The 13,050-nt window shown below is 40.0% G+C and overlaps 1 protein-coding gene across 2 annotated transcripts in view; it reads left to right on the plus strand.

Moving 5' to 3' along the window:
* Positions 1-9,578: 9,578 nt before the first annotated feature.
* Positions 9,579-13,050, plus strand: part of LOC129695683 (tyrosine-protein kinase transmembrane receptor ROR2-like) — a 59,736-nt gene continuing 56,264 nt past the window's right edge. For both annotated transcript variants that reach the window (XM_055632857.1, XM_055632856.1), the window contains exon 1: positions 9,579-9,993. In XM_055632857.1, the coding sequence (XP_055488832.1) occupies positions 9,900-9,993 (94 nt within the window). In that variant the 5' untranslated portion in view covers positions 9,579-9,899. The remainder of the gene's footprint in view (positions 9,994-13,050) is intronic.

Raw genomic sequence — 13,050 nt, forward strand, 5'->3', positions numbered from 1 at the left:
GTGTGGGTTTATATTTTTTATTCATATCAAAATGTGTACCAAAATAATAAAATAACTAAATACTGTCTCAAATATTGTCATTTTTAATATAGAACAGTACAGCACATTAAAAGGCACTTTGCCCCACAATGTCTGAACTGAACATAATGCCTGCATGTGATCCATATCCCTCTATTCCTTGCATATCCCACGTGTCTATCCAATAGCCTCTTAAATGCAACAATCATATTTACTTCCACCATCGCCCTTGGCAACGTGTTCCAGGCACCTACAGTTCTCTGTGTTTAAAAAAACCTTGTCCTGTGCATCTCCTATACATTTCCCCTCTCTAACCTTAACGCTATGCCCTCTAGTCTTTGGACTTTTCCACCTTTTGCAAATGGTTCTCAATGTCTATCCTCAAGTTCAAACTGTGTAATACAGTATAACACAAGCTGTATTAATGATCTTGTCATTCCTAATGATGGCATGCGTCATATCTTGGCTTTGCATATTATAGTAGAATTGCACCCTCCTCTACATTCACCAACACACCAACTGATGCTTATTGGTTTTGTCACCTCACAACAAAATCAGCTACACAAATGCTGCCAAATGTTGAATTAAACATTATTATTTTAACATTTCCTCCAAGCATGTCAATTTAATGTTGACCTTTTGGGAGTAGAATGTAAAGAGAAGTGACACCCTCTGCAGACATCTGAAATCTGACTGAAAAGGGCAAGCAAATGTCAATATCCTTAACCAACCATGAAAACATAGCAAAATTAATAATGAAAGTACTGGATAAGTGAGAGGGCAAGAACACGGACAAATAGAGAGAATAAAAAGCCAAAGTATTGGGAATTAGCTGCTAGAAGAGGTATTTGAGGCAGGTACTATCGCAACATTTAAGAAACATTAGGACAGGTACATGAATAGGACATGTTTAGAGGGATATGGGACAAATGCAGATTGGTAGGACTAGTATAGACGGGACATGTTAGCCGTTGTGGGCAAGTTGGGCCGAAGGGCCTTTTTCCACGCTGTAAGACTCTTAGGAGTCTTCTGACTCGATATTTCAAATAGTTATTTTCTAGTTCTGGATAAACTCCAGTGATTTATGAAAGGGTATTTAGATTTAATTTCAATTTCGATATAATAGTGGTTATCCTGAAGAAAAAGAATCAAGCTACTTGGAATTAAAGAACCTTGAGACCCTTTAATGGGCCTGACCTGAAACATCACGTATCCATTCCTTCCACATCTGCAGACTGACCCACTGAGTTACTCCAGCACTTTGTTTTGCTCAAGATTACAGCATCTACAGTTCCTTGTGCCTCAACTTGAGTTGCATCCAGTTCATTTGCCAAGCTGAGTATCATGTTGAAAACCAAGTATAGAATAGTTCAACAGTGCTTAATTGTCACATGTGCAAAACACAGTGAAATTCTTTTTCACATCGCCAGATTTAACATTATTTCCAAAATAATGTGCTAGGTCTGATGGAGCGGCTCCCTGGACTGTTCAGCATACCGACGTTCCTCTACTTGCCAGCCACCTTTGTACCCCTGTGCATCTCCCGTAGCTGACCTTGGGGGCTCAGAAGGTTGACTTTCTTACCGGCGTTGCTCCTTGTGGCCGTCGTCGCCAGCTCCCTCCTCTTCAGTATTACGGTCTTTCCCCTTTACAGGACGCAGCCTGCATCCGGCCGCATGGACCACCAAGTCTTTTTACGATCCACGTGGTCTTTTCGGGCGAGTTCTACCAGCGATACAATTGTAAAACATTTCTGTCAAGTGCTCCAGTTAATTTAGACTTGGATCAGTTTGGAGAACTATAAGATATGTATTAAAAAACTTTCATAAGGGCATGTTTGTGTTACATGTCTCACATATTTTAAGTGACTCCGTTCCTTTGAATTACATGGGATGATGGATAAATTTTAAATGTTCCAATACCAAACCTGAAGATGTGTTACTATAATGAGTATAGAGTTGATTCCCCCCTCCAGATCTTAACAGTTGATCGGATGACGATTCTCCACTTAACAGATTTCAAATTGGAGATCTGATTAGTACATCTACTTGCAAGATATGTAGATCAGATTAAACAAAATAAAGTGAGTGGGTGGAGCCTCTTTGAAGGCTCTCAGCACTGGCCAAGACAGACCATTTGACCCATTTTCCAAATGCTCATTACAATTTTGTAATTTATCCTGCTCCTTTCACTGCTCGTAATTCATGAATGGAAATGATTTTTTTTAAGGATACCACATTCAAATTACAAAAGTAAGAATATTTCTGCCAGAGAAAATAAGGATCATTTTACCAGTTTGGGTTCTTGGGAATCTGAATTAATTAAATGTACTCTTATTTTTCCAAATCTTGCAGCGAAGTTGAGTGAATTTCGTGTCAGAAACACACTCTCAAACAATTTTGATAATTCTCATCAAATGGTAAGAAAACTAAGATGAAGAAATCTGATTGAAAATAGATTTTTGATATAAATGATTATGATCATCCTTAATATGTAAAAAAAAAACACAAAAGATTCCTTAAATATTACACAATGAAATTGATTTTAAACCATGTTTTCATCCATCTGGCATAGACAAAAAAAACCATTAAGGTGAATCATCTCATAACTCAATTATCTCTGCAATAAACAATCATGGAAGCCATAAATCATGTACCCCCTTGTTTTAAATACTTATACCATAAAAAAATGGAATTTGATTTAAAATATCTATTGAATGAGTCAGAGAATATTAATTGTGATTAATCTGCATTGGTTTAGCGATGCATTTGGTTTAGTTCCAGTGATGTTCTTTTTCAAACAATATTGTTTGTTGGAAACATCAAACTATTTTTAAATGTAATATTTTACGATTTAAAAAAAGATTGCATATTATTATAATGACATATAAGTAAGTATTTCACCCTATCCGTGCCGTTAGCGGAGACACACCCTAGCTAAATTATAACATTTTATTAGCTGGACGCAAAATTAAAAAAAATCATAGTATTAAAATAGTCAGCTTCAATGGACAATTATGGATTATCACTGCAAGATTTTTTTAAAGCAGAGATGACGATTCAAAAGTAGAAAGGAGGAATAGTATATCTGATTGACAGCATCAAAAGTGTTGCAATGTTTAAAATATCTTCAAGAATCCATGTTTGTCGGGGAAATCTAAATAAAATAAACCCGCACAAAAGAATTTCTCAAATAGAATATCATTTTTAATTATATTTTATTTAACATGTGAATGTTAGTGCTAATAAAGAGAATGATCTGAAATGTGCATGTTATAAAAATCTAATTATCACAAAGTTTAAACAGCCATTTAATGTTTCTAAACCAGACTGTTCGTAAAAGTAATTTTTATTTTGTTCTAAGCATTGATTGTATCAGTTGAACACAGGAATAAATGAAAAATACATTTAAATGGTTACATGATTAATAGGTTGAAACATTGCAAATTGATGTGAATTTAACTTTTATAAATTAAGTAATATTTCCAAGGCATTTCTCCTAACAAATTATAAAATGCTACAGACACTGTGAACCTCAGGCAAATAACAAAAACAAAAGTTACATTCAATGGGTCAAATAATTGCCACTGGCATTGGGGAAAAGTATGCTTATTGCAGATTCCCTGATTTTAATCTGCTGGGAACTTAACCCAAACTAGTGATTTCTAGGTCTTGTGCAACTTAATGCTGTCACAGTGGGTTAAAACTAGCAGCGTCCACAGAATAGTTGAAAAACAAATGAACAGCAGGAAAGGCATGGCTTCCCATTTTGCAACATATGAATGACTTTGAAAGATTCTGAATAGTTCTGACATTCAGAAGCAATTAAAAACTAACATAATTTACAAGTTAAATATTTGACAAAAATTAAAACTAAATAAATATTACTTAAAATCTCCAAATAATTTCAAACCTGAAAGCAAACACAATTTAAATGGAAATTATGTTATCCTTCCATGCATGACTTCTGGCCTTTCCAAATTAATTCACTCCTTCAGCCATCTCCAACCTGACATGCATGTCCATTATCTGAGCAGAGCTAGGAAATGACCTGTAGAATCTAGCAAGCAAGCGTTTCCCCATTCCAGTCAGTTATTAAACTATTGACAATCATAGGAGGTAAATGTATTTAGTGTGGAACTATTGGTTTTTCCAACAGGCTTTGGCCCATCATTTCAGGCAAACTGGTCAAATGGGGCAGGACAGTGGTGTGTCGGTGGAGCTGCTGCCACACAGCATCAGAGAGCCAGGCTCAATTCTGACCTCAGATGCTGTCTGTGCGGAGTTTGCATGTTCTCGCTGTGACCGCATGGAATTTTCACCGGACTCTCCAGTTTCCTCTCACATCCCAAAGACTTGCAGGTCAATGGGCTATTGGCCTCTGTAAATTGTCCCTTGTGTGGATGCTAAAGTGGGATAACATAGAACTAGTATGAACGGGTGATCAATGGTCAAAATGGTGAGCTGAATGTTGTATCTACAAACAAACAAACAAACAAACAAACAAACAAAATGCTTCACTGATATGTTGAGTATTTCCTGAATTTGCTTTTTTTCCCAAATACAAGCTTACATTGATATAAGGTTTTTAGTAAAAAGCCATATCCTAAAGAACATCTGGGTAATGGAACTAGAAAGCAGCATGAGCAAGATATTTGTAAGTTAATTGAACTGATGAATCTTCACGTTTACACGGATAGAGGAATAATTGGAGAGGCACAGAGGAATTATTAAGCAAGCTGGAGAGAGAGAGAGAGAGAGAGAGTAGGACTTAGGACGTAGAAAAATATTACATTTGAGAAGACTGCAAAGCTGTACATGGAAATGACCATATATGGATTTATATGCAAGGACAAATATTTTGAATTTAGTATGCGGCAAGAAATGAACCCAGTGTGCATCAGAAGGACAAGGTAAAGAATATGCAGTACTTAATGCAGGACAGGAAATAGGCAGCTGAGTTTTGGAAAAGTCAGTTCAAGCAAGGTCAATGATATAATGCTGGCAGTGAGCTTTCTTGGGTAGCTGAAGTTGGAGGAGACAGAAATGCAGACATTAAGATGTCATTTGGAAGCAAATGGTTTTGATTATAAATAGGACGTTGGTCCAAACGTTATTTGAGATGGAAAAAGATAATAACCAAGACTGAGAAAACATTCAGGATAGAAACGGAGTAATAGCTGGAAGGGAGCAGAGTTTGTATTGGGTTTGTATTCAGAAGCCTGTCTTCAAGATTTTAAACATTTTGAGCTGTAGTAAAGGCCTTGAATTGGCATGATAGGCTGAATGGACATAATGGGAATATGAGGAAAGACATTTATTTATCAACCCCAGCAAAACTGAATACCACCTTGGAACATTTTAATAGGAGAAACTGAAAATCATAAAACTGTTGTGCATTCCTGAAAGGAAAACAGTAAATTAGTTTAAAACTTCTCATGATAATTTTGCCTTCTGTTTCAAACAAATGTAAAACAATATTCATTCACAAGATGTGGGCATCAAAGTTAAAGACAATTTGTTTTCCATCCATAATTGCCCTGGAAGTGAGGAGGTAATTAAGAATCAAACACACTTCCAGTTTGTTTTGTTGATGAGGTTCATAATAGATAATAGATAAGGTCATAATAGATAATAAATAAACACCAATTATGCCCATGCAAGCTTTTGATGCTGCAGTCCTAGCAGAGTGTACAAGCCCAGCTGCTCCATTCTCTCATACGCTGGGAGAATGGAGCAGCTGGGCTTGTACAATCTGGAGTTTAGAAGGATGAGAGAGGATCTCATTGAAATATAAGATTGTTAAGGGTTTTGACACGCTAGAGGCAGGAAACATGTTCCCGATGTTGGGGGAGTCCAGAACCAGGGGCCACAGTTTAAGAATAAGGAGTAAGCCATTTACAACGGAGATGAGGAAACAGTTTTTCTCACAGAGTGTGGTAAGTCTGTGGAATTCTCTGCCTCAGAGGGCGGTGGGGGCAGGTTCTCTGGAAACTTTCAAGAGAGAGCTAGATAGGCCTCTTAAAAATAGCGTAGTCAGGGGGTATGGGGAGAAGGCAGGAACGGGGTATTGATTGGGGATGATCAGCCATGATCACATTGAATGGCGGTGCTGGCTCGAAGGGCCGAATGGCCTACTCCTGCACCTATTGTCTATTATCCCAGCTTTATGTCTTCTGTGAACCATCACTTAGTTCCTGTACTACTGCAGACATAAAGACTTGCCATTGTTGACTATTAATTTACCTTCCTATGCTGGCTGCACAACAGTTTGTTTATTTGCTTAATCTTAAACTGAGATTTGCAATCGCCAAATTTACCTGATAATGGATGCAAAGAAAGTGTCCAGCAAATCAATCACTGGCAAGATTTTCTCATTTTCCAGCACTTGGTGTTATATAATGTCAGCTTTGTGATCATAGCTGTGATTCTCAACAAACTGACTGAACTGCCAATCTTATTAAAACAGTCTTACAGTCAGCAAACCAAGGAAAGGGTAGCATTTTTAATTGACCTTTTAGATTGTATTTTTTGATTGGTTAGGGTGTCAGAGGTTATGGGGAGAAAGCAGGAGAATGGGGTTAGAGATAGATCAGCCATGATTGAATGGCGGAGTACACTTGATGGGCTGAATGGCCTAATTCTGCTCTTATCATAGGACCTTGGGTATATAAATATTCAATATAGATTGAAACATACACTTATGATTATGTTAGAACCTGAAATTTAAGTACATAGTTATCAGGATAGTTTATGACAAAACTGCTTTATAAATACCTGAAAATAAACAAGTTTAAATGAATGTTCTTGTTTGATGTGGAAAACTGCAGACAATGCAAACTGGGGAGGTAAGGTGAATACAGATAAGATGAATCACTGACCGAAATTTGAGCTTTACTCTGCAAATACAGAAATCCCAAAACTACTACTAGTCACAGATCCAATAGTTTTGCCATCATAACTACATAATATAGGCCAACATTTCTGTTAGTAGTCGTGAACCCACTGCTGAATTCATAGCTGATGGCGGACCAAATGCAACAAATTTAATGAATTTCTGACCAGACAATGAAAACATTCCTTTTATACTTGTCTCGCCTGCATCTTCCTTCAAAGGCCATATCTGCTGATGCTAAGACTACCAATTGTCTTGCAGATATTCGCAAACCTATTTGCATTTTCCATGCTCAATGCAGTTCTTCAATTTGCGCAGAGATCTTAAACAACTCGATCAGCAGTTCCCTGAAAGAATTATAGAATCAAGTGGTGAATTAAGTGGGTCCTGTGGTGAGGGACAAACCATCCAAAAAGGAATAGAATAAATTAAGACGGTAGAAAGAGCAAAAAACACGTGAGGAGTCAATGAAAGAGATCAATGGTACAGAGAATTCAAAGAAAAGACATGATATGAAAAGCAAAAAACAGAGACATAAGAGGCAACAGGGAAATGGAAACATTGTACCGTAATGTGTCGGCCAATGTAGACTACTGTTGGTACATCCAAAATTCTTCAGAACTGTACTTACAAAATCTGCAGGGACTGGTATTTAAGGAGCTATAGAGTATCTCTTCAATTCAATACTTGAGCAACAACCAGTTGTTCCCATCCTTGAATAGTCTGTAACTATTCTTCTTGAAGTGCACAATGGCAGGGAAATTATTCAGCGTTCACATACACAGCATAATCTACTAGAATAAGGGAACAGAAGAGGGAGGCAGGTTGTTCAGGGAATGATTCTCCTATTTGAAACACAATAAGGAAAAATGTGGAAACTCCTGCGTTTTATCCCATTTAAATATGCCTAATACTCTGGCCATAACTACAACTACAGAACTGTACAGACACTGTTTGTGGTGGTTAAAATACATTTTGATTCTATCGACTGCTCCCTTCAGATTTGAGTTGGGAAAATCTTGTATATTTGCTTTTGCTTTTCATTGTTGGAATTTTGCACTCTGTTCCCAGGGAACCAAACATTCCTGATTTTTCTATGTGTAAGAAGGAACTGCAGCAGGATCGTTTCGCTGAACACCTCCGCTCAATCCACCTAAACCTACTGTACCTGATCTCCTGGTTGCTAAACACTTCAACTCCCCCTCCCATTCCTACACTGACCTTTCTGTCCTGGGCCTCCTCCATTGTCAGAGTGAGGGTCACGCAACTTGGAGGAACAGCACCTCATATTTCGCTTGGGTAGCTTACACCCCAATGGTATGAACATTGACTTCTCCAACTTCGTAACCCTTGGTTTCCCTTTCTCTCCTTCCCTCCCCAGTTTTCTGACCAGTTTTCTGAGTGTCTCCGCCTACATTTTATCTCTGCTTTGTTGTTACCCTCTCCCAGCTAACAGTGATCTATTCTACATTTTCCTCGATCTCCATCCCCTTTGTCTCGATTTCACACCTGACACTTCCTTGTCTATGTATCTCCCTCTACCCTGACTTCAGTCTGAAGGGTCTCTACCCAAAACGTCATCCATTCCTTCTATCCAGAGATGTTGCCTGTCCCACTGAGTTACTCCAGCATTTTGTGTCTATCCTGATTTTTCTTTGCTGAAAATAACGGACGGATGAGCTCACAACGATTTTCTATGGATCAAGATATTTTGGAAATACAAGGAACTGCAGATACTGATTTACAAAGTGCTGGAGTAACTCAGCAGGTCAGGTAGAATCTCTAATTAGGAAGGTGTCAATGGTTACAGGGAGAAGGCAGGAGAATATTGTTGAGACGGAAAAATAGATCCTCCATGATTGAAAGCGGAGCAGGCACAATGGGCGGAATGGCCTAATTCTACTACTATGTCTTATGGTTTGGTGAACATGGATAGGGTGGAGCTGGGCCGGGTGGAGCGGGGCCGGGTGGAGCGGGGCCAGGTGGAGCGGGGCCGGGTGGAGCGGGGCCAGGTGAGGTGGGGTCGCGGCTCTGGGTAATGTCAGCTGCAGCAAAGTTTGGGACGGTCTGCTCCCTCCGCCCACCCAGAGTCACTGACCGCGCTGCACCGACGCCCTCCTCACCACACACCCCTGCCCACGGGGATAGACGGTCCGGGGTCCGCGAGTGTTCAACCAATCCGGATGCTGGGCCAGAAGAAGGGCCCGCTGTGCTGGCAGCTGTAATAAATGCTTACCTGCAGTTCATCGGGTGTACTCCAGTTGGCGTTGTATGGCAACAGTATGGGTCACGGGTCATGACCTCGACTGCGTGCAACCTCCCCATTCCAGCATGAGAATGTAGAAGGGAATAATAATGATCTGATGATGAGTCCATCTAAAACTTAATAAGTAAACTTAAGAAGCTTTTCACTGTACCTCGGTACACGTGACAACAACCTGAACTCAAACGTACTTCCTTTTGTTTCTAAAGACAGATACAAAAAGCTGGAGTAACTGAGTGGGACAGGCAGCATCTCTGGAGAGAAGTATTGGGAGACGTTTCTGCTGTTGCTGTGCGTTATTGTAGAGTCCTTTCCTCGCTCTGCACAACTATATGTTCCCACCTGCAGGACACGCTCTTAACTGAGGACGGTGATGTGGGTCTCGGGGGCGCGCTCTGTGGTCTCCCGGGAGCGTCCCGCGCGCGTGAGCATTGACAGCGCTCGAGTGTGAAGGGGAGACTGTTGCAGGACTTTGCGCTCTCTCGGCTGCAGGAGATGTTGCAAAACCCCCCTCGATCAGCTCGGGGACAACTTTGAGCTTTTGATGCTCGATTGGGAGGGAGTGTGCAGGAGAGGCGAGCGGCTCTGTAGCCCGGTGCAGATTGGGGTCGCCCGTTCTCGTGGTCTCGTCTCCCTGGGAGGGGGCACCGCTCGGGCTCTGTGGATGAACACGACCAGGTCGCTTATTTTATAGTTGCTCTGGTCTGCGCGTAACTAACGAGTGATGTACAAAACCAGCATAAAGTGGATGCTTCCTGGGAAACACTTGGTGCTGCTTCTGTTCATGTGCTGCCCACTTTTCGGAGAGATTTACACAGGTATGGTGTTTAAAGTGGAAAACGTGAAAATAAAATGTCATCTTATACATCGTCAATTCACTGAACAACGCAGTTGCAAAATTATTCGTTTTTATGACATTTTCACAGATTTCCATTATGAACTTGCAGGTCTCAATCATGATTTCCGAGGTGCGCTTTCATGTTGTTGCGCAGACTATTTTCTAATTTTACTTGGTGACTTTAGATCAAAGACAAAGAACGTGGATTGGAATTGTGACCGAATACTTCCTTATTACAGAACATTTCCGACGATTTGGCGTTTATTTTTCAATTGTACCTCTTTTTTTCGAATTATGAGAACTTTAACGTTCTTATTAGAATTAATTTGCTGAATGGAACAGACTGAATAAAAAGGGCCTTGGGCATTTCTGTTTTTGTTTGCTTGCATTTTACATTTCTTCCTGATAGTCAATTTTGGTAATGTTATGGTACATGTCTATGTTTTAAAGACACGGTTATCATCTCCCCCTCCTGATGTCGTGGTCAATGTTTATTTCAGTCAATGCCCCAGAAATAGATTATTATTGTTGTCACCATCATCTTGCTGTGTGCACTGCTGCATCCCATGCGGCAACATTCTAGTGAATCTCCTCTGCACACACTGCAGTGCAACCATATTGTTCATTCACCTCACCTTCCAGTGATCTAAACAGCCCTTATAGAGATTTCCTCTGCACCTCTTCCAATCTCAGCTTTTATATTTGGTGCTCTCAACGTGGCCTCCTCAATATCGATGAGACCAAATGTTGACTTGGCGACCACTTAGCCGAGCAGTTGCGCTCTCTCTACAATGGCCACCTGGAACTCCTATTTGCAAGCCATTTTTAATTCATCTTCCCATTCCCACACCAGATTCCACCATTGCAAGGGTGGGACGAAACAAGCTAGAAGAAAAGCAATTCTGCCTGGGTAGTCCACAACCCAGTGGCATGAACATTGAACTTTCCAACTTCAGGTAACCTGCTGGTCTTTTGCCCCTTCCTCTCTCCTTCTGATTATCCAGGCCCTCTCACACACCCCCTTCTTTCCAATTCCCCCACCCTTACCAACCAGTTTCAATTTGTTGCATCTGCCACCATCCATTTGGTTCTACGCTTCCTCTCTTATCAGATTCCATAATCTACAGCCCTTTGTTGTCTCCATTTATCACGTTCAATACTCTGTCACTGTCTCCAACCTTCCCTCCCTCTCTGTTGACTTCATCTCCCAATCAACGCCTCCTCACTTGCATCCACCTATCGCTTGCCTGTTGTTGCTCCACAACTCCCCACCTCTTTAAACTGGCTCTACCTTTTAGTCCAGGTGAAGAGTTTCAACCTAAAATGTTGAAATTAATTTCCCTCCACAGTTGCTGCCTGACATGCTGAGTTCCTCCAGCAGTTTGTTTTTGCTCTACATCCCATCATTCGTAGTCTCTTGTTTCTCCATTTCCTTCTGATAGTGTTGTGGTCCCCCACAATGTTATTTTTATATATCCACAAGGCATTTACTGTTTATTTTGATATTCAATTTTACACAATACTCCTGTTGTAGCCTGTCTAATGTTTTGTAAAATTGTACCGTAACCCTCTATTCCAATATGCCAAGCATCCTGTATGTATTCTTCACGATGGTGTCTGCCTGTGCTGTCACCTTCAGATGCCCTTGAACTTGTACACCAAGATTATTTTGTTCCCCACAGAGTGTGGTGGGTATATGGAATGAGCTGCAAGAGGAGGTAGTTGAGGCAGGTACCATAACAATTTTTTAAAGATATTTGAAAAGATGACTAAAAGATTAAAAGATGACTAGGAAAGGTTTAGAGGAAATGGGCCAAACTTGGGCAAATGAGATGGGGCATCTTGATCGACATGGAGAAGATCCTGTTTCAGTATTGTTTGACTCTATTACGCCCAAGGACCCTATCTGTCATTGAGCATGTCCTACCCTTATTTGTCATCCCTAAGTGCATCACTTTGTATTATCAGGATTAAATTCCATCAATCATTGCCCTGTCCATTTAACAACTGATCAATACAATGCTGTAGCTTAGGACTGTCCTCCTCACTATCATCATCGCCACCAATTGCCATGCCATCAATAAACGCATTGATCATAGCTTCAACATATAGAAATTATGAATGTATACAACCAACCTTAAGGGTTTCAGTACTGACCCATTCATTAAACAAACCATCATTGTAGATGAGTCTCAACCTGAAACGTCACCCATTCCTTCTCCCCAGAAACGCTGCCTGTCCCGCTGAGTTACTCCAGCATTTTGTATCTATCCTTCACCATCAACCTTTGTCTCACTAGAAAACTGATATTGAATTTAGTTTGCCGTCTTTTCTAGGATTCCATGGGTTCTAACCATTTCAGATTCAGATTCAATTTTAATTGTCATTGTCAGTGTACAGTACAGAGACAACGAAATGCATTTAGCATCTCCCTTGAAGAGCGACATAGCAAACGATTTGAATAAATAATAATAAGTGTCCGGGGGGGGGTGATTGGCAGTCACCGAGGTACGTGGATTTGGATCAACTTCCAATGTGGGGCCTGGTCAAAGGGCATACTGAAGCCCAACAATGGAAATTTCTGGAACCTCTCATCAGTTTCATCCTTATTCCTGATATTCTGGTGAATGTGGCCCATTCAATACGTATTTACGAGGCTACAATGTCTAGAAATAAATGCAGTACCAACAACTTATTCAGAGCTTTTTCCAGCCTGAGCTTAGTTTTCTCTTTTGATTTTAGCACCTTTCAGATAAAGGATGATATTCCATGACACATTTAAAGTATATTTTATATTATCTTTCAAGTCAAATACAATTGCCAGGTAATCAATGTATTACATATTATCTAAGTCTTTGACATTGAGAGTGTCTCAGAGCAGTAGATGTAATAATTAATAACTGCAAGGAACATTAATTCATAGTTTTAATATCGACTCCAGGAATAAAGAAAAGCACAAGATGTTTACAGGCTTCTTCTTGTATATATTGCTCTTACTGATTCATTATGGCATGACATTATTCTGACAACAGAAATT

The sequence above is a fragment of the Leucoraja erinacea genome, chromosome 3, assembly GCF_028641065.1.
Source record: "Leucoraja erinacea ecotype New England chromosome 3, Leri_hhj_1, whole genome shotgun sequence".
NCBI classification, from domain to species: domain Eukaryota; kingdom Metazoa; phylum Chordata; class Chondrichthyes; order Rajiformes; family Rajidae; genus Leucoraja; species Leucoraja erinaceus.